We start from the raw sequence: 27256 nt of genomic DNA, 5'->3' as shown, positions 1-27256 counted from the left end.
CATGCATAATATACAGAATGGGTATCAAGCTCAAGACCCTTATAGTAGAATTGCTCGAGCAATGGCCACATCATCTTCCCCAGGATAGCACTACATGGTTAAAAAGAATATTAGCCCACATAGTTGTAGCAAAAAAATAGTAACCATCCAATAAACATAAAAGCAAAAAAGCAAGAGACATCTAGACAATGTAGCAAGCACATACCAGTCATCACTACTGCTGATGTTGTTGCTGCTGATTAGGTGGTGGAGGTGGCATACCAGGACGGAACAACGGAATCCCCTGACCAGGAGGAGGCATCCCAGGCCTAGGTGGCTGCTGACCCTACATACCGGGCCTAGGCAGAGGAGGTGGTCCTCTCATCATCTGCTGAGGTGGAGGTATAGGTCGTTGTCCAAACTGCAATGGCGGCATCTGAAAAGGCCCAGGAGGTCCACCAGGTCGAAACATAGGTGGTGGCGGTCCTCTTCCCATCTGCTGTGGCTATTGTCCAGGATAGCCAGGTGGCATTTGTCTAGGAGGAGGTCGATGATAATTCATCGGTGGGGTAGTCATATTGGGTATAGGTGGCCTCGATATTTGAGGCTGCGTCATACCAAGAGAAGGTCCACCTATACCTCTAACGGGATCAAATAAACTAGGTTGAGCTTGAACTAAAGGAGCAATAGGAATACCTTTGCGGCAAAGACGACCCAAACCGGTCGGTCCCATAAACCCCTCAGATCGACCGCTTTCGCCCTAGATTCTTCAAGAGGTGGTGGGCCTTCAACAGTCTTGGAAACGACTTCTTCCCCACGAAGGCCCACCTTGCATGAGCAAATCATTGTAGAATTTGGCCTTCAAAACAAACAGGAAAGTAATTATTGGTAAATCAACTTCAAGTTCAGAAAACAAGAAAGAGTGTAACATGTGCACTGGTGGAACGAAAACGAAAACTTATAAGTAAACTTACATCACACAGCTTCCCAGCTGAGTTATATTGTTCTTGCAGCCACAAGAGTATGTTGGGCAGAGGACAATGGTGTCATTATAAAAGGAAGAAAGCGAGACACAACAGGAGGTTACATTGAAAAAGAAAAAAGAATGAATGAAAGAAAAGCATTTGCAGTATTTGAACAAAAACTGCCTTCAAAAGAAAAGCAAGTCCTCTACTGTGACCAAATAACATAGTCCTCTACTTGGGAGGATGTGCTCGAAGTAATGTTTCAAGGCGTGGTGGCTTCGGTTCTGTAAGCTTGTGGGGATTCCAAAGATTCTGTTATATACGTAAACACCATTTCCAGATCAGTTAATTCTAACAATAAGTAAAACTGTTGGAGGTACTTTGACTAGAAATCTAGAATGAAAATAACTAACCCGATAAGATGATTCAATTGATGATGTTTAGACGTTTTGGTTTGCCCTCTCCGTTGTTTTCAAATGAAACTCCTGAACAGAATATATTTACTTTATGACCTTAGCCATATATTTTCATTCCTATCCGAAAGATCTATAGAAAACTAGATTACCTGAAACTCTGGCAGTTGAGGGGTACTTCTGGGCAATGTAGGCAATGTTGAAGCTTCCAGCATCTGTAAGCAACAAAGATCAATTCAACTGAAAAATATAAAGTGGACTACAGAAAATAAAAAACATGTCGAAGTTAACAAACCTTCTTGTTAACTGGTCTAGCCTTAAACTTTGGAATATTGGCCATCATCTCTTCCTCAAGCTCAGCAAAGCTTTTCACCCTAACAGGCCGATCACGGTGAGATGTTTCCAGGTCAGGCTCCTTAGGTCTCGTCAATGTGAGTTTTGGCTTAGAAGTGGTGTTTGCCTGTACAGAAATAGCCACACAATCTACATTAGGTTGAACATGCTAGTGATGGGATGAAACAATTAAGCGGGAAACACAAAGTTAAAATTCAAGGAAATGCTCATGGCATCTGAACAAGATCAAAGCTTTAGGAACTAGTGTAAACAAATAACATATATGTAGTATCTTTTGAAGTCAGAAGAGAAAAATTTTGTCACAATCAATAAAAGAAAGATGGGAATTAAAAGTTAATAAAGCAATACCGTCAAAGAAAAAGGTAACATGGTTAGTCAATTTGCAGTTTGATAAAGTAGCCGACTAATGCTAAATGTCATACAGTAATGGTGGAGTCTGAGATCTCATTCTAATGGTACTAAAACAGAACATCACATTCATCTTTAGTGGTTGATGAGGCTTACCATTGGTATATAGCTTCAATTCGATACCCTACCGAAGTGCCCGACTTCATATTTAATAACAATTGTGAAGAATGTGATTAGAAGGCACTCAATCGAGGAATAATGTGAGTTCTTCCTCCTCCACAATAAAACCCTAGATTTACTCTTTTGAGAACCTTAGAAGAATGGAGATAAAGGTGAGGAAGAGAGGGTACGGTGTAACACCTCAGCCCAATCTCTAAAGGCCAACTAGTAATTTATATAAAGAAGAACCCACCCCACTCTCATGTTCTTAATTCCTTTTTCAATACATTTTTACCCCAAAGATTGATACAACTACCCCAAAGATTGATACAACTACTAAGAACACGCCCAATTTATCAATGACATTCACTTAAGTGGTCAACCTTAAGTTCTACTAACAATTTCCAATAGTTTAATTTGATAATCTAATTGACCTGTTCACCTTGCATATTTAAAGTGACAAATTCAAATTCAAAATAGAATTTTCAAAAATACTAAATCCAAATTACTTGTAGCCTAAAAGATAATTATTAAAATATGAAAAAGACCTCCGAGAAGAGTCATGTCCCTCCCATCTTTTGACTGCAGAGCACTATTTTGTCAACTAATGCACCATGTATTGCCTATAGAAGGAATAAATAGTAGAATAAAAAAGTTAAAGTACACCATTACATCTTTATAAAAAGTTAACAAAATGCTAGCTATAGGTATACCACGTAGAACAATTCATTAAACATGTCAAAAGTGAACTTACTTAACATTTAATCTAAGTCAGAATCATCATCACTAGATATTACGCGCTCTTCTTCATAATTACAATATGCAACCAATGTATCATCTTCTTCATCAGTTTCACCATCATTAACTATAAAATCATCATCCATCAATGAATTTCTCTCTATAATGGTCCTAACCGCAGCCGCGTCAACTTCACTTGGGTTCAAATCTTCTCTATTCAATTGTATGGGTGCAACTTCTTCTGCTTCAATTCCATTGCTACTTTCATCAAGTTGCTTTTCTTCTTGATATGCCTCTCCACCATACTCTACTCCAATCTCATCCTCTCATTCTAAAACATCATACACATTCCTAGGTTTTAACTTCTGGACAACTTGCTAACTACCCTGCAGTTTAGTATCACTCACGTAAAAGACTTGACCTGCTTGAGTTGCTAGCACAAATCAATCATCTTTATACCAAGTCCGTGAAACATTAACACTAGTCACATAGCGATCTGTGTGTATTCCTGTTTTTCTGTTACCAACATCCCACCAATCACACTGAAAAAGAAAAACTCGATAGCCAAATAAGTAGTCCAACACTATGACATCTGTTAAGATACCATAAAAGTCGATCTTTTTTTATTCGTGGCACCCTTCCACAACCACACCACTATTTTGAGTGCGTAGGTTTACTTCTTTATCCCTAGTATGAAACCTTATTCCATTAACAATGCATCTGCTATACCGATTGACACGATTATATGGCCCGCATGCTAATGAGTACAACTCATCAGTTGCTTCAGGAGATTTCTCGAACCGCAATATTTGCATCTACCAATAAAATATAGACTAATCAGTAATATCAAAATGGGCATGTAGTTAAGTACAATATCAAAAGGACCCTAAATGAACACTAACCCGACGCTTAAACCATTCAGGAAAAAGTGCTTCCTGCCTCTCTTCTAGATTATGTGGACTTTGCATGTTAAGCTCTATCTTGTGTTGTCTGCATATAGTGAAAACATTATGATTATATGTCCTTCCATCACTTACTAACACCTATATAGGGCTAAATAATTATTCAACTTACTCAAGATATGGTAATACTTCATCTGTATTATTCAGCACGTAGTACCGAGCCTTATCGAGCTCTTTTGAGTCCATGGTCATATACCTAGAAGCCCCTAGTGGTCATACATTCTATTTGAAAATAGACAACCCTATATGTTGTTTCCCATTACCACCATCGAAATTCCTTTCTTCACGGTTGAACCTTGTTTCAATTCCTTGCAGATACATAGAGCAGAAAGTGAGACATTCAGTATCAATGTATGTTTCTGCAATTGAACCTTCTGGGTGTGCCATATTACGTACATATTGTTTCAGCGTGTGAAGAAATCTGCATAAAATTTCACAATTATTGAATACTGAATACAACATGATACTATAGTTTTAAACATAAGCTACATTTTATATTAAACATCTACCTTTCAATAGGATATATCCATCGGTACTGCACAGGTCCACCATATATTGCTTCATGGGGCAAGTGAACAGCCAAGTGAACCATGACATCAAAGAATGCCGGCAAGAAAATATGTTCAAGCTTACATATAATCAAGGCAATGTCTTTTTCCATCTTCTTGAGAATTTCCAATCTCAATGTCTTGCAATACAACTCCTTGAAGAAGGTACCCAACTCAATTAATGCGGTACATACATCATTAGACAAACAACCTCGTATTCCAATAGGAAGAAGTCGTTGTAGAAGTACATGACAATCATGACTCTTCATTCCTAATATTTTACCATCTTTAGTGTTTACACAACGAGAGATGTTTGAGGCATAGCCATCTGGAAACTTCACTGACTTCAACCACTCACAAAATGCAATTCTCTCTATAGACAACATAGTGTAGCATGCAGGTGGTACAACAAATTTATTACCCTTCGGAATTACATGCAACTCTTCCCTTATGCCCATTGTAGCCAAATCCAATCGAGCTTTTACCGAATCTTTATTTTTACACTCTAGGCTCATTAGTGTGCCTAACACGTTGTCACATATATTCTTTTCAATATGCATAACATCTAAATTGTGGCGCAATTCAAGAGTTTCCCAATATGGCAACTCAAAAAATATGCTCTTCTTTGTCCAATTCAACTCAATCTCTGTCCGCTTTCTCTTCTTCTTGTTCGGTCCCTTCCCAAATTTCTGTTCTTCAACAAGATTAAGCTGCAATAACACTTCATCACCTGGCAACTCCTTTGGTTGCTACCTATTCTCAACCTTTCCATCAAGCAACTCTTTTCCTCGGGTTCGCCAAGGATGTCGTGGCGGCAAAAAGCCGCGATTGGCCATATAACATAACTTTTGGCCATTCTTCAAATACATAGAAACAGTATCCTTATTGCAATTTGGACATACTAACTTGCCTTTGGTGCTCCACCCAGACAAGTTACCATATGCAAGAAAATCATTTATAGTCCACAATAGTGCAACATGCATCTGGAATGTCTTCTTCGTCACAACATCGTATGTCTCCACCCCATTTACCCACAAATCCTTCAATTCATCTATCAATGGCTGCAAATACACATCAATGTCATTTCCTGATGATTTACGACCAGGAATAAGTAAAGACATGAAGATGAAAGGCTCTTTCATAGATTTCCAAGGTGGCAAATTATATGGCATGACCATTACTGGCCACATACTATATTGATTGCTCATGTCACCAAAAAGGTTAAACCCGTCACTTGCAAGACCAAGGCGAACATTGCGATGATCACTAGCAAACCACTCATGCTTCTTGTCAAACTCTTTCCATGCTTTAGAATCTGCTGGGTGTCTAAGCACATTTTCCTCCTCAACCCGTTTCTCTTTATGCCATCTCATATCCACCGCCGTCTTCCTTGACCTAAACAACCTTTGAAGCCTCAGTGTAAGTGGAAAATACCGCAAAACCTTTTGTGGTATTCTCTTATTCTTACTTTCATTAATCTTATACCTCGGTGAATTACATTATGGGCAACTCTCAAGATCCTTGTTTTTTTTCCAAAACAGCACGCAATCATTTACGCATGCATCTATTGGAATATAACCAAGCCCTAACCCCCACATTAACTGCTTAGCCTCATGATAGGATGCCGAGAGTGTCTCGCCTGCAGGCAATGCCACTTTTATCAATTGAAGTACCGTATCAAATGATTTCTTACTCCAACGATAGATTATCTTTGTGTGAAACAACTTCATAAGAAAATCTAATTTGGAAAATTTCCCACAACTTGCACTATACCAAAACAGGACATTCCTAACAGTCATAAACCGTTACTAAAAATATTTGTAACGGTTTTTTTGCGTCACAGTTTTGGCGTTTCTAATTTGTTATTAATATTCATAACGGTTTAAAACCGTTACATAATTATTTATTGTAATGGTATTTTCCGTAACTAAAAATATTTACTAACGGTTTTATTAGCTTAATTGTGTTACTATTTTCTAACAATAGTAACACTTTTATAGAGTTAGTAACGCTTTTTGACCGTTACTCTTTTCTAATAACAGTAACGATTTTATAGAATTAGTAACGTTTTTTTGTGTTCCTCTTTTCCAACAACAGTAACGATTTTAGAAAGTTAGTAACGTTTTTTTTTTGTGTAATTGATTTATAGAATTTGTAACATTTTGGTAACGGCTTTGTTGCTTCGTAAGCGTTACTTATTACAAAGCTTAGTTACAGTTTTCCACCGTTACAAAACTATTTCATATATAAAAAAAATAATTTCCCCCAAAACCACCTTTTTTTGGGAGACTACTAACCTACATAAATATGTCCCCACTTATTGGGTATTCTACAATCGTCCATAATATAAACAAGAAATCTCACAAGTACATCCAATCATATAATCTTTTATTAAAATAACATCACCAAAACGTATTTTCATAAATAGGACTTGCCACGAATGAAATATACATTGTTTTCCAAATAAATGGGACTTGTCCCTAAACTCAAGCTCTCACGTTATTTGTACAGAACTCCCACCTTCAATAGTTGCAAGCATCAGGGTATGACTTTGGGATGGTATCATCAGAAAAGTCCTTTTCATCATATACACCAATATAAATAAATAAAAATGAGTCAGGCAGTAGAAAACAAATATGTATAGATATATATCTATATCTTATATCTTATTCTTGAAAGAGAGTATGGTAGTAGACTAGTAGCAATAGAAGCATAGTATTGAAAGTTTATGTAACACCCCAAAACCATATAACCTTGTCAGACACATTGAGGAAAGACATAAAAATTTCAGCAGAATCTCCTCTGTATTTTCAACATTTCGTAGACATAAATCCTATCATAACCTGAAAATCAAATAATATACTTTCATAACATATATTAAAACCTCAGACCTCGGTCGTAAACCTAACTACTCAAATATATATTGATTCCTAGAACCAGCTACTTAACCATCTCAACCAATGCCAGTTAAGTCAAATAACTAATCCTCAAATCAAAAAGACACTATAAAATGAAAACAACATATACATCACTTCCACTTATATCAGTGTTATACACATCTATTAGTTCCAACCAGAGATACCACACTTCGAATATATATACACCAAACTTTCACACTACTCACATGTAAGAACCCATCTTCCAAAACAAAACTCATGAATATTCCAACATCCGCATACAATTGTCACATATGAAACGAAAGAAAACCACACAAGGATCTTACCTTTCATTAACTACTAGGTCTCCTGTTGCTGCTCTCCATCTACGTTCCAACACGGAACACTAAAGCTACTTTCCTAACAAAATAACTAAAGTAACATATACACGATTATACAAAATAACTGCATTCAACTTTACTTTTATCTTTAACCGAGTTAATTTCATAGGGTAGACACAACACAAAAAGTCAGAACCAGCACATTCACTTGATCAAAGACAAAGATCAAACCATGCTTGCTCAGTCAAAACCCCCATTTTTTTGGGGGTTTCAAGAATATGAAATGTCCATCTTACTTAGGTTTAAACGGTTTTTATGCTTTCATACATAGCTTGACTGGATGGGATTGGAATATCAATAAGCTACAAAGAAATCACGAACATACCTTAAGGAGTTTTCCAGCACCCATAACAAAACCAGCATCAGTGTTTCCAATTCTACTGGCGAACTGGCCAAATGCACCAACATTGCATGTGTGTGAATCAGTACCAAACAGGACCTGCAAGCAAATTAAATAAAGTCATAAAAGGGACCACAAAAATAAAAGAAGCCTATTGGGAGAGATGGAGAGAGAGTGAGGCACCTCCCTAGGCCTACAATGATGACATACCTTTATAATCCGGATTAGCCTACAATACGATTGAACAAATACTTGATAAATACCAGCAGAATATTAAATTCACTTAGCTGGAAAGATCAATGGCTAGTTCACAATCAAAACAAGAGATAACACATACCCTGAAATCACCAAGATCCTTGATATCTTACTCTCCTGCAGAACGCAAAACCCGTGCAGAAAATATCAGCGTACCCATGCAACACAGGCTGTAGACTTGTGCCCTTAAAAACGTCAGAAACCAAAAATGAGTTGCATGCTGCACAAAAACTTCTTCCATGCTAACTACAGATCCACAACTAGAACACCCAAAAATCTCATTATAAAAATTCTCCATTAAGAAAGACAAGAAACTAACCCAACTCCCTTCGAACGTGTTGAGTTACAGTCCATAATGAGGCGCACATCTCGTACCTAAAACAATCAAAGTAAGTTTGTTAAAAAGACAACAAGTGAACATGCACAGTAACATTTTCAAAAACTCCAACTTGCGAAAAGATGACCTTCTGACAAAGATATTTTATAGTTAATATTATTGCACCGTGAGAGGCAGCCTATATGATTGCATGTACGTTTTAAGTGCAAAATTAAACCCCAACAAATAAATAAATAAAAAATGCTAAAACCACAACATAATCTTCAACTTAGGATTCATAAAGGACACATAAGAACCAATGCAATAAGAAGTGTAAGAATCTGTCAAGTACCAATATGTGTACGCCTCTGGGCATACACGTTAGAGTCATCTAAGGCACATGCCTTTAAGAATTGAGCTTCAAATATTGAAATTTTAATTGCAAATACTAAGCCTCAAATCACAGATTAAGAAGATTAAAGAAAGACAACATAAAGCCCACACTATGCATTTATGACCATTCTTTAAAGTCCATCTTGTGAAAAAAATGTTTTAACTGATAGCATCTTTAAGAGAACCCCTTGGCTGCTTGCGCCCATGACCTGGAGTCAGATTTTCAGAGGCAGAACGCTTTGGCCAAAACTGAAATACAACAAAAGCCCATGCAAAGGAGAGAGAAATGAAAAAGCAAATGTGGGCAGAGCATTAATTTGACAATCCCCAAAAGGCAGAGAAAACATACCTTATCTTCAGCATGTTGATAGAACTTCCTCAAAAGAATATTTGTGGCTTTAGTTGCTATTACTGCCAAGAGAACATAAAACTGTTTGGTAGACGCACTCTGCTACATAAATCTTCCAGTAACTATTGATAGCGAGAAAAGATTGGAAACTTAGATGTTAATTGGTTATAGCCAGAATCCTTCCTTCTATGCCGTAATACTAATGCTATACCACGTTCCAAACTCTTCAACTAAAGAACGATAAATACCAGACGTAGTAGGCAGAGTTGCATAAGCATCTCCTTTCTGTTTGTAATATTGGTGCAACAAATTTAGCCATAGCCTATCACTCTCATGCTATTAGTATGTTCTGTATATAAAAAAAGAATCCTTCTTCAGATGCTTCAGATGCTCCAGATGAATATTTCTGCTGTTTGTACATTTTCATTAACTTTTCACAGGTAAACCTAGACCATTACTAAAGCAACGTCAAGCGAGTAGTTCTTAATGACCATCCTCGAACATCTCAAGCTCATAACAACCACGCTGTGTGTCTACAAGACTATGAGAATCCATATTGCTATGGAACTTTACTTACTGGACCAATCACCTCAAGTTCACATCCAACTTACACTAGCATTTTCAATTGTAAGTTCCATAGTCACAAAACCAAATTACATATCATATAGTTAATGGTGCTAGCTACCTATTAAACAGGGAAAAAACATATAATTACATCTTACGAATTACAAAAACATAAACTAGAATGCCAGTAGCGACATTATTACCTTGATCTGGTGGCGCAGAAGTTCGATCATGAGTAAGATGGTAGGTCGCAGCAGTTAATTCCTGAAAAAACAGAGTAATAAGCTAAGGTCACCATTAAACAAAAGCACAAAACAAGATATATTATCTATAAATTAAGTGCAGCAGTACAAAAACCAACTTGATCAAAGTAACTGTATCAAGGTCATATCCAATCAACAATTTTTGAAAAACTTGTCTTAAGGACTCAATCAATTGTCAAATAAAATTTCACAGAATAACACTACAAACATAAAGTGGGGAAAAAAAAGGAGAGATCGTCAATTAGAAATTCAATTGGCAAAACAAAACAAATCTAACTTAGGACAAGAAAGCTGATTCATAAATTTGAAGATACAGATTTGGGGATACTTTCTTCACTTCTCATTTACAAATGTTAGGCTTAAATAGCCAATAATACAATCATATTTTCCCTGATTCTAGGAGCTTTTCTTTCTAACTTTGTTACATCCCATAATTACAGGAGTCCTAACATATCACTACTAACCATATCACTACTAACCGTAGGACTCAAGCTATATCCCAACACTCCTCCTAAGTTGGAGCATATATGTTACTCATGCCCAACTTGTCAACACATTTATGGAATGTCTGACTAGAAACAGCTTTGGTAAGCACATCTGCCAATTGATCTTGAGACCGAACATAAGGAAGTTCTATCACCTTAGCCTCGAGTTTCTCTTTGATAAAATGTCGATCAATCTCAACGTGTTTTGTCCTATCATGTTGCACCGGGTTGTGAGCAATGTCGCAAGCTGCCTTATTATCACAATATAACTTCATTGGATGCATATGTTTAACATGCAACTCATGCAATAATCTTCTAAGCCACAATACCTCACATATTCCATTTGCCATGCCCCGAAACTCAGCCTCGGCACTTGATCTTGCAACTACAGCTTGTTTCTTACTCCGCCATGTCACCAAGTTACCACCTATAAAGGTTAAGTATCCTGATGTAGATTTTCGATCATCAACCGATCCCCCTTAATAGCGTCAAGATATCCTTCAATATTAATTCCATTGCTCTGTCGAACTAGAATTCCCTTTCCGGGAGAGGACTTTAAGTAACGTAAGATACGGATAACAGCATCCATGTGTTCTTGACTTGGGGAATGCATGAATTGGCTGATTACACTTTCGAGCATATGCCAAATCGGCGTGTATGAGCAAGATACATTAACCGCCCACTAACCTTTGATGCTTGTTCTTTGTTAAGTAGGGACTTGATCCGGATAGTTTCCCAACTTCACATTTTCAGCCATAGGAGTAGATCTTTGGGCGACACACGACATACCGTTTCTTTTAACAAATCCAAAGTGTATTTTCGTTGAGTCAAGAGCATACCTTTCTTTGATCGCAGCACCTCTATCCCCAAGAAATATTTTAATGGACCAAGGTTTTTCATATCGAACTCTCGAGCAAGATAGGTTTGTAGTGCCTTTTGTTCATCCATATCATCTCCGGTGACTACCATATCATCAACATAGATGATAAGTGCAGTAATCTTCCCTTTCTTGTGCTTTAGGAAAAGCGTATGGTCAGAGTTACATTGCCGGTACCCGAATGCCTTCATTGAGCTTGTAAATCTGCCAAACCACGCCCTGGGCGACTGCTTTAGGCCATACAAGGATTTCCGCAATCTACAGACTTGTTTGCTTCCTGTAAGTGACATATTACATCCTGGGGGCAATGCCATATATACCTCTTCTTTGAGAGTTCCGTGTAGGAATGCGTTTTTTACATCAAATTGATGTAACGGCCAATCAAAGGTCACAGCCAAAGATAGCAATACCCGTACCGTATTCATCTTGGCGACAGGGGAAAAAGTTTCCGTATAGTCAACACCGTAGGATTGACTGTATCCTTTAGCAACAAGTCTCGCTTTGTACCGTTCGATAGCTCCATCTGCCTTGTATTTAACTGTGAATACCCACTTGCATCCAACTGGTTTCTTTTCATAAGGTAAGTCAACCACATCCCATGTTTCATTCTTTTGGAGGGATCTCATCTCTTCGTTCATTGCCTCCTTCCATTGTGTATCCCGTAAAGCGTCCTGCACACTATTAGGAATAGACACAACAGATAATTGATTCACAAATACCTCACATTCTTTTGACAAATTATGGTACGATAGAAAGTTATTCATTGGGTATTTGGGTTTGGATTTAAGAACAGGTTCATAAGTCTATTTAGGTATACCTCTAGTTACCCGAGTGGGTAGAAGTTTTCTATTGTGGTCAGATATTACCTGAGGTTCTATGCTGGATGCAAACTCTTGAGACGATTGGTTATCTGATACTTCAGCCATGGGAGGTGTGGTTGGATTATCTTGAGTTCCAAGAGTTTCATCATTCATTTCAGGAGAGCCACCACTTGCATCTGTTTCGATTTCATCCCCTCGAGTTTCGTTCGACCCCTCCAGTGTCACAATTCCATGATTTTCCTCAACCACTGCATCATCTCTTGATTCCACACTAATACGTGTATCATTGAGCTTCGTAACATTTTCATGAGACAGCTGAATATTTTTCATAATCTCCTCATAAGAAGGCCCTGTATCACCTAATTTCTCCTCCTGAAATGTAGACTCAAATTTAGAGTAATACATTTCCTCTTCATGAAATCGAACATCATGAGTAATATAGATTTTCTGAGATGGTGGATGGTAACAACGGTACCCCTTCTGATGTAACGCATAACCAACAAATAGACATCGAAGAGCACGGGGTTCCAATTTATGTCTTAAATGTGTAGGTAGATGAACATAGGCTATGCATCCAAATATTTTAGGAGGTAAATTTGAAACAGTAGGTGAGTTTATGGCTTGTTGAAGGACCTGAAGGGGCGTCTGAAATTTAAGTGAGCTTGAGGGAACCCTATTAATAAGATAGGTTGCTGATGTCAGTGCCTCACCCCAAAACCGGGTGGGCATCTTTGCACCAAATAATGATGCACGAACCATCTCAAGGAGATGACGGTTCTTGCGCTCGGTGACCCCATTTTGTTGAGGAGAATATCGACACGTTGTCTGATGAACAATTCCATGGGTACTCAAATAAGTAGCCACATCGTTGTTCACAAATTCGCCACCATTGTCACTCCGAAGAACTTGTATATGAGAATGATATTGTGTCATGACCATCCTGTGGAATTGCTTGAATAAAGAACTTACTTCATGTTTATGTGTCATTAAACACACCCAAGTCATGCGGGTATGATCATCAATAAAAGATACGAACCATCGAGCATTACTGAGAGAGGGGTGCTTCGCAGGACCCCACACATCGGAGTGAATGACCATAAAAGGTACTTGACTTTTATTCATACTTATTGGGAAAGGAATACGGTGGCTCTTAGCCAATTCACAAACATCACATTTAAACTCTGAGACAGATAACTGAGAAAACAAATGTGGAAACAATTTCTTCAAGTACCCAAAAGACGCATGACCTAAGCGTTTGTGCCACAACCAAATTTCTGATTTCGGGTGATTAGTAGAGCTTTCACTTGAAAATACTTGAGCCAACTTTGTTGAACTTGTCGGTGCCAACTCAAGATAATATAGCTTCCCTTGTCTAGTACCATAACCAATTGTCATCCGAGTCTTGATATCCTTAAAACACAATGGTTAGGCCAAAAATCACAAGACATTGTAAGATGCAGTAATTTGAGAAACGGATAATAAATTATGGTTAAGAGATGGACGACAAGAACATAATCCAAGTTTAAAGTCTTTGAAAGAGTTAGTGAACATTCTCTACTACTAGAGAGAGGAAGTACCGATAGATGTAGAACCGCGGTGGGACATTTAGATGGTTTCATAGAGTGGGGCAAGGGGTTGTCAAAAATCATGTGATCGGTACATCCCGAAGTCAATTATCCATCGTCATTACTAATAGGTGAAGAAGCAATTAGTGCCTTACCTTCATTACCCCGACTTGGCGATTAAGGCAGAGGCACAAGCTTCATCAACGGGTTCGTTCTCGAGTTTGCCATGGCAATGTAATCAATATTCTATTTGCCCTTACGCTACGTGGTGCTTTGTTTGGATCCCACCGGTCGGGTACCCAATCAGTTCGTAACATCGCGTCTTTGTATGTCGGTTCCACCACGGTGAGTACAAGACCTCTCGGATCGATTACCTCCTAGTTCATAGCTCCGATTTTTTTTTCTGCGAGAAGGATTTGATGATTCCGGTACACGGTCTATGGCTGAAACAAACTTCTTGTTACGTGGTTTAAATTGTCAAGCAACCATAGCGAAGGTTGAGTAAGATTAGAATCATCATTTTGAGTAGTGCGTCGATTTGCATCACGTCGTACATATGCATAAGCGACCTCCAAGTCTAACAAATGATCTTTTTGAAGAATTTCTCCACACAATTTGTTCAAACTTCGAGATCAAGGCGGCGTAAAAAATATATGTACACGCATAACCTTTCCCATCGATTTACGATCTTTGGATCACATCTTCAGGATCCTTCATGGTGATTTTGTCACGGTAATCCAGTTCTTGAAATATTTCAATAAGTTCACCATAATAAATTGAAAGTGAACGACCAAGCTGTTTGGTAGAGAACGCTCGTTGGTTTAATGCAAATACCTGTGATTCGTCAGACCCATCATAAAATGCTTTGGCAAGTGCGTTCCAAATTTCACGTGCGGTGCGCAACCGTAGATAGCGTTTCATAATTTCGGGGAGACATTGAAGTTAACAACCAACCTTTAACCTTCGATTCTCAAGATACCATTTTGTGTAAGAGGGTTCGGTTTATTTGGGTGGGTGAGGTGTTTGGCCTAGAATATAATCAAGTTTTTCATGTCCGGCGATATGCATCTCCATATTTGAGACCACACATCATAATTTGTTTCATTCAGACTCACGCCTGCCTTGAAAACTGAATTTTCTGATTGTATATGTATGACTGGGATTTGAGTGGTTTGAATAGAGGTTTCAGGATTGGAAGTCATTTTTTTTTTTTTTTTTTTTTTTTTTAATGACTTAGCTCCGATACCATAATAAATTTGAAGATACAGATTTGGGGATACTTTCTTCACTTCTCATTTACAAATGTTAGGCTTAAATAGCCAATAATACAATCATATTTTCCCTGATTCTAGGAGCTTTTCTTTCTAACTTTGTTACATCCCATAATTACAGGAGTCCTAACATATCACTACTAACCATAGGACTCTAGCTATATCGCAACACCACGCTGTGTGTCTACAAGACTATGAGAATCCATATTGCTATGGAACTTTACTTACTGGACCAATCACCTCAAGTTCACATCCAACTTACACTAGCATTTTCAATTGTAAGTTCCATAGTCACAAAACCAAATTACATATCATATAGTTAATGGTGCTAGCTACCTATTAAACAGGGAAAAAACATATAATTACATCTTACGAATTACAAAAACATAAACTAGAATGCCAGTAGCGACATTATTACCTTGATCTGGTGGCGCAGAAGTTCGATCATGAGTAAGATGGTAGGTCGCAGCAGTTAATTCCTGAAAAAACAGAGTAATAAGCTAAGGTCACCATTAAACAAAAGCACAAAACAAGATATATTATCTATAAATTAAGTGCAGCAGTACAAAAACCAACTTGATCAAAGTAACTGTATCAAGGTCATATCCAATCAACAATTTTTGAAAAACTTGTCTTAAGGACTCAATCAATTGTCAAATAAAATTTCACAGAATAACACTACAAACATAAAGTGGGGAAAAAAAAGGAGAGATCGTCAATTAGAAATTCAATTGGCAAAACAAAACAAATCTAACTTAGGACAAGAAAGCTGATTAATGAGCATGAAAAGAAACAGAATACAAAAATAGATAGATGACAAGCACATAAGCTGGCAGAAAAAACTGCAAAGTAGGACATAGGCATCAGGTCAAACCCTTCACATCTCCCTCAAGAGGTTTAGAAATGTTTGCAGACTTGTCTTCATGGTGAGGACTGAAATTAGGTTCTCTCGGAGCAAAAGGTATAAATGTAATCAAGGTGTGGACAAGGTCGATCTTTTGTTATGTTGAGGTAGAATGCTCAAATCACTAAAATGGAGGAGGAGCCAGGGCTTAGGCTTGGAGGGGGAAGGGTGAGATGTGGTGCCAGAGGTCGGTTAGTGAGCCAGCTGGCAAGAGCTCACTAAGCAGACAACCTCTAACACAAGATTCTCGTCTTGTCAGAATTTGTTTACTAAAACCGCCAAAAGGTATGTCGCTTTGCCAAGAGGAATCCTTTTGGCGCAATTACGTTCTGGCGGCATTTAAACAAATTAATGAACTCACATGTTTAACGTGTGAATTTCATTTTATAAGTGTTCTCATTTTTGTAGATAAGACTATAAGAGATAACACGACAATCAAGAATAACTACTACAGATTTACATGACAAGAACACACAATGATATATAGGCAGGTTATGAACACAACACTTTTGTCACTAGAACAATGGAAGGCAAACAAAACCTCTGCTTAAACAGATCACTGTGATATACTGCCTTAAGAGATACTAATTACAGCTCTCTATAGGGAGTGAGGGACCAGCAGATGGTGGTTTCCACTGTTATTCTTCTATATATAATATATGGTACCATGGCTGTGAATATACCTAAAAGTCCAGAAAATACTGACCTTTTGATTCTTTATTATGACCAGAAATGTGTGTGTGTGTGTGTGTGAGGGCGCCTGCCACCCCCTCTCTATCTCTTTAACACACACACAGCCACAGCACGTTCCTTTCTCACACACACAAACACACAGGCAGTCCAAATCGGTCAAGGCTTCCCTGCGGTAATGTAAGTAGTTACATGCCATTGTTAAAGACTTCCCTAAGGCGGCGCTAGGGCACAAACCTAATGCCCCTGACAGCATAGACTGACACAACAACCTCTCCCCAACTCGAACCGAACATATGCCTCTCCACGAACATCTTGCTGGAGATAGATGCTAGGATTTATTAGGCGAAAGCATCGAAAAAACCTGATCTTTGTGGCCATCAGATTGCATATGCTCAATGATTCCATCAATACTCCAGTTGGAAATAACTTGAACAGGAGATGTCACTTGTAAAAGAACTTCAACAGCTGAGCGGTTGCTTCTTTGAGCTGCAACTTGAATAGGCTTCAGGCCATCCTATGACGACGAAACACATTTAAGTAACGCAGACTAGAAATACCAATTTCATGATCCAGAATATCAAATAAATTAAAATCTATAGGTTGGAAGAGATGAGTCCAAGGCACCACCATCCTCCCTCCTTTATCCGGGCTTGGACAGCCATGTAAAAGCAATAAGAACAATATTTACCTTTATCCGAAAGTGCCGCCAAAAAAGCCAAGTGACTACAAACTGTGACTTGCATGTTACAAGCACCCCACATTAAAAGGCTATTACGCTACTGCTCAAATGCTACACAAGCTTCTAAAAAGTCTAGAAGGTAGGGAAAATAACAAAAACTCAACAGGCAGAAACTCCTCATCTCCATCAGCTCTATTGCCTCCACCTTTCGTTCGAGAATCCCAACATTCAAGGGAAAAACAGTCCAAGGCTCCACCATCCTCCCTCCTCCTTTGTCCGGGCTTGGGACCGGCAGTGCAAACCAATTATATTGATTTTGCACAGGTAGAGTTAAAAATGGGTTAGTACTTTCTTTAACCTGCTAAGCAAACAAGCATACATATACTGCAATCAAATTTAATAAATAGATATAGTACGAACATATTAAAGTCAATACTCATCCATACCAAAAAAAAACCATAAGTTTGTCAAGTCACTATGACATCTATATTAAACAAAAAATAAACGACATTCAAAACATAAAGTAACCAAACCATACTGAAAAATTCCAAGTTCAGAAAGTTTGCATATCCCAAACAACTTATTAAGAAAACTGCATCCTTGACTCGAGCCAAATTAAAGGACCTCCTGCATTAAAGCCATCCAAAAATCTAACTCCATCTTGGGGCCCATCGTAAACAAGAGCATCACCAACCAAGACTTCCTCTATGTAGACCTTTTTTTCACCTGCGAGAACTTTTCTGCCATTGCAATCTCCAGCTGTCTCTGTCATCTCATAACCCTTAGCAACCACTACACTATCCCTATCTAATAAAGATACATTTGGTGAAGAACCAAGCATTCAGAAGGAGGATTCAAATTTGCAAACATATTCATCAAATTTTGTTGAGTCGAGTGACGAATAGAACTGGAACCGACTTCAGTTTCTGGTGTTGTTGGGCCGCACGGTGGTTGAGCAGTCGGTGTTCTATTGCTTTTGACAGCCTTAAGTACATCCTGACACAATTTATAGTAACAATTAGTTATACATAATGATATTGTATGCAATAAAGCACAAGTGCAAACTGCAAACTCACCTTTAACACACCCATGACATTAACTAAGGAAGACTTCATCTCATTCATTTCCCCCTTCAACTCAGAATTGGATGAAGAGTTTGCTTGCTACAATAATGCCTTGGCAATACCTGTACGTTGCAATTGCTTGTTAGACTTGTTGGAGCTGATTCCATGAGTTCTACTCCCTTTGTCGGGCCCAAAGACTTCAGACAACTCATCATTATCGAAGTCTACTTCCATTACACTGCCCTCACCACCCGCGCTTGCTTCTTTTCTTCTTTTATGAGAAGCCTCCACTTGTTCCTACAATATTAACCACCGATATGAGTAATACAATATGCAACATAGTCTATATACAATACCAACACACAGGTAAGTTCAAACTTCAATGTTATTAGAACTTACATAATGGGTCTGAGCGCTCGCTAATATAGTTCCATCACGACGCTCATGTCCTTTTTTCCAACTATCTATCCGTCCATGTTTTCTACTAGGATCTTCTTTATCCTACAAAAAAAATCCTTAATAGTTGTTAACATAACGTGATAAGAAATCGTTAGTGCAAGAATAGACACCTACCATTTTATCCAGATTATGGGCATATGTGTCCCGCCCATTAGTATGTCGATATATATTCTTTTTGGCATTCTCTACATTCTTTGCGTTTCTAGCTCTCACTTCAGCGGTACTCCCATTTCTAACAAACGCAGCCCAATGATTTGGGTCCTTACCATCTGGGCATGCTGAAATAGCTTCTTCCACACTCCCGCACTTACGCAAAATTTCTTTCCGCAGGGCATACTTTGTTGATCTAAACTTTTGGGGAAAGTCCTTTTCAACTTCTCGGCGTGTCGTTGCTTGGGGAACATTAGGCTCAAATTCTTCGTACATGAACAAAGTGACTTTTGTTCATTTCATATTAAGTGAATTTCCATACATAGGGCTGGACAACATGTAGATATAGGATTTGAAAAACATACTAATATTCAAGAATAATGGATGCTATCATCGAAATTAAAGTACATGTAAATCTTACCATTAATTTATTCCAGACATTATCCTTGAAGCTTCCATCTATTTTCCTCCAATCCTTGTAATGAATTGGAATACAAGATCGAACATAAATAACATGGGTATTCCATTTGGCATGGTTAGGACCCACAGCAACGCCATCCTCATCGAACTCTATAGGTAACTTGGTAATCGTTGGTGAGTTTCCCGAAGGCTGAGATGTGTGAGAGTCTGAAGTTGAATTATGAGATGGAAGTGGGACTGAACTCAATAGCTAGGAAGCAATAGATTGAGATTGACCTGGTGCCATTATTAAATAGCCTACTATATGACAAAAAAATGTTAGAACAAATAGGTAAAATTAGGATACCACAAAAAAATGACAAAGTTCAAAAGTATAAATTTATAGAGACTATTCTTGATTAAAAAAAAAAAGATAAAAAACAACTCAAACACACCTTTCACCCAAATGCACAAACAAACTTCAAAATAGAAAGAGTTTATATATCTAAAAGTAGAAAATGAGAAGTTCGCATGCAACTAAAAATCTCACAATATGATAGTGCAACTATTACAATCAGGTTAGACTTTCCATCAACGGCTGCAAATTAGGTTGGTCCTCAAGAATAGATTGGAAGTCAGTTGGTGCATCTAGTTCATCAACTCGACTTGTCAATCGCCTAGGCCAATTTATGACTACCCACCAGTTAGGATTTCTCAAATCCTCCAAGTAAAACACTTGACTAGCCTCAGAAGCAAGAATCATCGGCTCATCAAAGTACTGATCAACACTCTTTAGCCTATTGAGATTAATCATCACCAAATTAGAATCTGGACAAAGTTTACAACCATTGGTCTTGTCCTCCACCCTCACCCAATTGCAGTAAAAGACAACATGCTGGAAGGTCGTATAGTCCAACTCTATTATCTGTTCGATAACCCCATACCATTTAGTCGATGCATCAATGGGATTTTTGTCTTTCCTACTCGACGTAAACGTAGTGATTGCTTTCATGCAAACACCACTATCTTGTGTGGAAACTATTTCGTCATGCGACCTAGTAGAGAACACAAAACCATTAACACGGTACTTTTTATATGTTTTAGCTTTGAACAATGGTCCTTGGACAAATCGCCATAAGTCACAATCTGTGTCTTTTGCAGCCAACAACTGTGAAGTAAAAAAAAACGACAATTAGAAAGATAAAATTAAAATACTAATTGTAATATCTTACTAAACTAAATTATATATAAAACAATACCTTGTCATATAACCACACAATAAACTTAGTCTGTATCTCCACTTCTGTTTTTGCTACCCCTTTTCTTCTGGCACGTGCAGTTGTTTGCAAGGCACGATATTCACTACAATTTGTTTATGTAGTTTAACACGACTATTTATTACGACTTTTTAGACTAGTAAATGTTTGAGTCAAATCTATCAAAAACAATCAAACCTGTAATGTTCATCAAACTTTTCGATGTCAAGTCCAAAAAGAATCCTCGTACGGATTTGTATCCATTGTTCCTTGCCTAGGATCACAATTTTACCCTCAAGTATAGTCCACTCATCACTATACTCTCCATCTTCATCTAGAAACGCCTCACGAGTAGCTTTGTGATTTCCATCCTGAGAATTTGGCATGTACTCCATAACATACCTAACTGACTCAGAAACAATATAGGACTCCGCAATGGAGCCTTCAACATAACGTTTATTACTCGGAATATTTTTACACTCCTTCATTGTCCTATTAAAATAAACAAAACCAAAATTGTACTTTGTAGTTTTGTCGATAATAATTGCCACTAAATAAGAAATAAAAGTAAAGGCATTTTACATACCGTTCAAATGGAAACATCCACCTAGGATACACAGGTCCACAAATCAGCCCTTCATCAGCCAAATGCACCAAGAGGTGGATGCTGATATCAAAGAAAGCGGTTGGAAAATACTTTTCCAATACACACAATGCCTCTGCAACCATGTATTTGGCATCTTGGATTTCCTTTCGGATTAAGACTTTCAAACATAAAAGATTAAAAAATAAGCTAATCTGATGAATAGCTCTACGCAAATCGCGGTGTTTTGGAAAAGCATGTTGAAGCAAAACTGGAAGCAAGTAACACATAATCACGTGATAGTCATGTGATTTCATTGTAAGCAAACCAGGAGGACTCAAAGTGACAATGTTTTTTAAGTTCGATGAAAAACATGTAGGAAGCTTCAAGTTCTTCAAAATTGTGCAAAACTCAAACTTCTCATCTTTATTCAAGACAAATGGGGCCTTTGGTTTAACAAATTTCCCTGTGATTGGGTTTGTTTGCATCCATTGACCACTATGAATCCCCATTTTCTTCAAATCCTCTCGTGCTTGAACTGTATCCTTTGTTTTGTCTTTCTTCTCAAGAATCGCATTTATTATGTGTTTTGCCACGTTCTTCTCATCGTGCATCACGTCAATAACATGTCGAATTTTATGCTTCAGCCAATATTCCATTTCAAAGAGAATAGACCTCTTATACCATGCTTCAGTAATTTCATAACCTTCATCATCTCCAATAGCAACCACATCCACATCATCTACACTCCGTTTGGTACCTTTTAATACTTTCCCAGGTACATAATGGACACAACTTAACATTTTCTCAATTACTTCTCCCTTTAACCTTGGCGGAGGAGGGTTTAACTCTTTTGTCTTAAGTCCTAAGTACTTGCCTTGCCTAAATGGGTGATCAGATTTAAGAAACATCCGGTAATTTGTATAGACGATCTTCCTTGCGTTCCGAAGATGCATAGATGGAGTTTCATCACCACAAATAGGACAGGCTTTGTAACCATGTGTTACACAGACTGATAAATTGCCATACGCTGGTAAATCATGAATGCCCCACATCAACATAGCCCTCAAAGTAAAATGCTCCTGTTTGTGCATGTCATAAGTTGTCACCCCTTCTTTCCATAACTGTTGTAACTTATCAACTAGTGATCTAAGGAATACATCGATGTTTTGACTCGGAGCCTTCGACCCAGGTATTAACAACGACATCATATGGAACTCAGATTTCATGCACAAAGACGGTGGCAGATTATAAGGCACCACAAAAACATGCCAACAACTATAACTAGTGGATTGAACACCACATGGATTGAATCCATCAGTTGCAATTCCAAGCCAAACATTTCGCCCTTTCTTAGGAAAATCTGGCCAATCATCTTTACATGTCTTCCACTGAAGCAAGTCGATTGGATGCCTCATATAATTCCAAGAAGGTGTCGCTCTACTGTGCCATGTCATTTCACGTGCTATCCATGATATAGTGTACAACCTTTTAAGTCTAGGAATCAAAGGGAAATGTCTCGATACTTTTCTCGCCTCTTTTGTTTCTTTCTTCCCCGATTTCCCCTCCTTTACTTTGTACCTAGGCGTTTCACATTGAGGACACACCGTCAAATCAGCTTCAGTCTTATAATATAGCATACAAGTATTTTCACATGCATCTATGCACTCAGCTTTCATTCCCAGATCTTTCAACATTGCCTTCATTGCAGGATACTTAGAAGGCAAAGTGTTTCCATCATGCAACTACGTTTTCAACGTAGACAAAAGCACGGTGACACTATTTCCCGACCAATTATACTGCTTCTTCAAGTTATGGAGGTCCACAACTACTGAAAGGGTTGTGACAGGAGCCTCACATGAGGGGTATAATTTTTCTTCTGCTTTTTTCTTATATTCATTGTACCTCTTACCCAAATCAAGTTCTAGAACAATAGGTGGTTCAACATCTTCGACTTGACTTCCATCGCCTCCACTCAAATCACCCACTAATTCTTCATGCATACCATAAGCAACATCAACAAAATTCCCTACCCCTAGTCCTTCCTCACTATTTTCTTCTTCAACTCGGTTTACCATTCGATCCTTATATGGGTTCTCACCATGTAAAACCCATACACGATATGTTGATTCTATACCGTTATGAATCAAATGTTTTCTAACTATATCATACGTAAACCTTTTCCTATTTCGACATTTGTTACATGGGCAAGGACACGTCGTCGACGTTTCGTCTTTGCCACTAGCGAATAGAATAAAATCAGAAACCCCCTGCCTATACACACTCCCAAGTCTGTCATTTTTATTCATCCAATCTTTTGGAATCGGTTGAGACATTCTGCAAGTAGCACAAGAAGTAAACACAGGGAATAAGTGATAGGGTCAATGTCATTTCCTACTAGACCGGCTTTTAGCACTATCTGTTTATGAAAATTTGATGCATAACGTTCTATAAATATTGAACTATCTCGGTAAACAAGCTAAACGGTGCCTACATTTTAACCATTAAATTGCTAAACATGATCAGATGTACTTCAATTGGTAAACACAATTAGATACGAACTACTTTAGCACTGGAAGGATTAAGTGTGGACTGATTTCAAGCGCTTTACTTTGAAGGCATTATAACATATAAGCACAGAATGCAAGACAAAATAAAAGACTTCTCATTCCCCCCAACACGCGCACACTCTACTCAAGATAATTGCCTGAAATTCAGTTTTAAAAAATATAAATATATGATATCGGTTTGCACATATATACAAACTCATGTAGTTCATTGTAGATTTTATTCCAAAGGCTCAGCCAATAGGATGCAGACTGTCAAATTACTTCGATACAAGTTTGAAAATTTTCAACCTTCTTCAAATATGAGTTTGAATTTCAAAAAGAGATACTTTGTGTGCCAGTTCAGATTTTATCTATTAAAATCCACAGTTACCAGAAACAAGACATGGGTTATTCTTTGTTTAAATATTTCAACCCATTCCAGCATGAACTCTAGAAAACCCTATCTACGCTATCTAACTCCAAAAAAAAAAGGAGTTAGATACTACTAACAATCTAACAATCCACAAACCAATGCTGACAATGGGTAGTGATAAGAGCCCAAAACTGTAGTTTTAACCCCTTTAACAATATTGTTTTAGACCAATTATGTGATTAATAAGTAAGAGTTAGTACTGTTATCGTGTTTTTGTGTATTTCAGGCATTGGAGTCGAATATGTGCAAAAATGCGTCCCTTTTGCGAGATAAAAGAACAAAAGTTGGTTGCTAAGAAGTTCTATGATTAAAGGCTAAGATTCAAGGAGAAAAAGCCTTTTTAAATCCCTGTCAAAGCTGAAAAGTCAAAGTCAATGCATGCAGAAACAGCGCACAAAAGTCAGCAGAACTTTCGAAGGCCGTTCTTTGGATTCAGACCTCGGAATTGGGCCTACCTTATGTCAAAATGACCGGGTCGGAACAAGCTTTCTAATGGTCTAAGCCTTGACCCAATCAGAGGAGCAAAAGTGGACGAAAAGGCTAGAGAAGTTAAATCTAACTGAAAACCCCCTTGTGGACTGAAGTAATAAGGTTTTGGGCTCGATTTTCCGGCCCAAAACATGGCTCCTCAGCCCATGCACGAAAAAGTGGATCTTTTTTTTGCTAGGTAAGTTTAAATATATTAATAAAGGGAAAAAATACAAAAGAATGGTTTGAGTATGGAAAAACCAAACTCTGATTCTAACCAAGATGTTATGTGTACTCCAACAAGCTGGGTACACAACACACAATACTAGCCTATTCTCATAAATTTGCTATAAGGCTTTTCCCATAGGATAAGCCATGAAGGCTTTCCTTCAGTGATGATCGAAGAATTTTCTTGCAAGCTTGCACCTGTTTTTGACAAGATATCAACTGCAATGTTGGCCTCTCTCCATGTGTGAGTAATGGAGAGTGATTGAAGCTTCAGCCGACATGCTCTCCATCTTGCTTGTAGTTCCCAAATGATTTCTCCACTAGTGAAAGAAGCCACTGCTGCAGTAGAATCAGACTCTACCCAAATTTTTAACCAACCTCGTGCAATCGCCGTTTCCACGCCTAAAACAATAGCATGACACTCTGCTTTGTAACTGGTGCTGACACCTAAGTTCTTATGAAGGGTAATAAGAAAATCATCAGTAAAGTTTCTGAAGGTTATGCCTATACCTGAAGGACCTGGATTGCCAAAAGAGGCACCGTCAGAATTCAACTTTACTATATCCGGCTCAGGAGGGATCCAGAAACAAGATTTCAAAGTAGGTGGTGGCTTGATTCTAAAATTAATGTTCCAAAACATACAAAAGTGTCTATCTCTCGCCGTGTCGTCCATATGGACCTTGGAGAGATGGTCAGTGCATAATATGTGGGATCTAATTGCTTTTTTACAAATATCCACATTAGGAGTAGAACCTTCAAAAACAATTTTGTTCCGATGCTTCCAAATCGCAACCATACCTGCCAATAATCCTGAGTTCCATGTTTGCTTCAGTGCGGACTCGAAAAGAAGACAAAGATAAACGCTTCCCGGAAATTAATGAGGGGTTGTGACATTTGGAAACAACTTGAAAACCAAGACCACAATTGGATGAAAGAAAAGTACATTGCCATAAGATGTGGTGAAGAGATTCAACAGATTGAGAACAAAAGCGACAACAAGAAGCTAGTCTAATTCCCATTTTTGTACTCTCTCAAGTAGCCGCGACATCCATTGATCAACTTCCAAGCAGTAGCAAGCAACTCTAGGGTGAGTATACGAGTTCCGCACAAGTTTTGACCACTAAACAATGGGCTTTTTTTTTTCCTTGTATCATTGAATGCTGATTTGGTCGAGAATTTTCCTTTGATGTCTGGGCACCAGACCTTGTAATCGTTGTGTTGAGGATTACAAGAGGCGCCCGTGTGATTCCAAAGGACGCAAGCAACTGCATAAAAGGTTGAGGAATGATAATATCATTACCATTGATAATGATACTCAACTTAGAGTTGTAACCTTTTAGCTCTTGATCAGTGAGATCCAACACATGTTGAAGAGAGAAATTGCCTAGCCAATTACCCCTCCAAAAATCAATATATTCTCCATTGCATATAATCCACTTGTACCTTGTACTGATTTCTTCCAAAGTTTTTTTAATTCCATACCAAATCGAGGAGGGTTTATGATATTGTGTCAGAGAGCCATCTCTACTCGTATACTTAAGCTTCATAAATTATGCAAAATCATCCTCCCCATTGGTTATAGACCATGCCAGTTTCATAAGCATTGCCATATTCACCTCTCTGAGTTTACGAATGCCAAGGCCACCTTCATTTACAGGTTTACAAGTGTTTTCCCATCTCACGGTAGTGGACCTTTTTTAGAAGAATCCCCTATCGAGAGAAAGTTACGCATAACTCTTTCAGCTTCTTTAATGATACAGGACGACCATCTGTAGATTGACATATTATATATGGGCATACTACAAAGAACAGATTTGATTAGAATTGCTCTACCTTGGATTGAGAGCATCTTTCCTTTCAAACTAGTCAGTTTCTTCCTAATTCTGTCGAGAACTGGAGAGATAGTCGAACGCTTGACTTTTCCATATATCATAGGTACCCCAAGATACTTCTCTGGCAGAAAACCTTCAGAGAATTGTAGTTCATTAAGGACCCTATTTTTCCTGAGCATGGTAAAACCTTCAAGGAAGATTCTAAATTTGGCTTTATTAATGTTCTGACCAGATGCCAATTGATATCTATCAAGGAGTTGATTAATACATCTGAGGCTTCTGATGTCACCTTTAGAGAAAATAATCATGTCATCTGC

The 27256-nt window shown here is 38.0% G+C and overlaps 2 protein-coding genes, 1 long non-coding RNA gene and 1 pseudogene across 6 annotated transcripts; all 4 read right to left on the bottom strand.

Moving 5' to 3' along the window:
• Nucleotides 1-214: 214 nt before the first annotated feature.
• On the bottom strand, nucleotides 215-825 carry LOC147479530 (uncharacterized; annotated as a pseudogene).
• A 145-nt stretch (nucleotides 826-970) lies between these two features.
• LOC147479529 (uncharacterized) lies at nucleotides 971-2841 on the bottom strand. The gene is made up of 5 exons (XR_015203892.1): nucleotides 2767-2841; nucleotides 1653-1817; nucleotides 1510-1572; nucleotides 1358-1429; nucleotides 971-1256 (listed from the first exon to the last, which is right to left on the bottom strand). It is a non-coding gene; the product is annotated as an uncharacterized LOC147479529 (long non-coding RNA).
• A 3981-nt stretch (nucleotides 2842-6822) lies between these two features.
• Nucleotides 6823-17603, bottom strand: LOC147479528 (DET1- and DDB1-associated protein 1-like). 4 transcript variants are annotated; one of them, XM_086581112.1, is made up of 12 exons: nucleotides 17528-17603; nucleotides 17201-17353; nucleotides 15661-15721; nucleotides 10164-10224; nucleotides 9397-9458; nucleotides 9212-9296; nucleotides 8658-8713; nucleotides 8421-8523; nucleotides 8294-8312; nucleotides 8069-8182; nucleotides 7690-7762; nucleotides 6823-7309 (listed from the first exon to the last, which is right to left on the bottom strand). In XM_086581112.1, the coding sequence occupies exons 3-7, from the start codon at nucleotides 15688-15690 to the stop codon at nucleotides 8682-8684; spliced, it is 270 nt and encodes an 89-aa protein (XP_086437238.1). In that variant the 5' UTR covers nucleotides 15691-15721; nucleotides 17201-17353; nucleotides 17528-17603; the 3' UTR covers nucleotides 6823-7309; nucleotides 7690-7762; nucleotides 8069-8182; nucleotides 8294-8312; nucleotides 8421-8523; nucleotides 8658-8681. The 4 variants fall into 4 exon arrangements, with proteins under 4 accessions (XP_086437238.1, XP_086437239.1, XP_086437240.1 ...); XM_086581113.1 differs by lacking the exons at nucleotides 7690-7762; nucleotides 17201-17353; nucleotides 17528-17603 and adding an exon at nucleotides 16117-16573 and having other exon boundaries at nucleotides 6823-7042; XM_086581114.1 differs by lacking the exons at nucleotides 7690-7762; nucleotides 17201-17353; nucleotides 17528-17603 and having other exon boundaries at nucleotides 6823-7042; nucleotides 9397-9452; nucleotides 15661-16611.
• A 2561-nt stretch (nucleotides 17604-20164) lies between these two features.
• Nucleotides 20165-23507, bottom strand: LOC147479527 (uncharacterized). The gene is given in 4 exon segments (XM_086578440.1): nucleotides 20165-20758; nucleotides 20850-20952; nucleotides 21045-21338; nucleotides 21433-23507. Coding segments are annotated over 4 exon segments (3066 nt in total).
• Between the last annotated feature and the right edge of the window lie 3749 nt (nucleotides 23508-27256).

The sequence above is a fragment of the Coptis chinensis genome, chromosome 8, assembly GCF_015680905.1.
Source record: "Coptis chinensis isolate HL-2020 chromosome 8, ASM1568090v1, whole genome shotgun sequence".
Lineage (NCBI taxonomy): Eukaryota > Viridiplantae > Streptophyta > Magnoliopsida > Ranunculales > Ranunculaceae > Coptis > Coptis chinensis.
The sequence above is the reverse complement of the archived record's forward strand: the minus strand, read 5'-3'. Positions and strand labels throughout refer to the sequence as shown.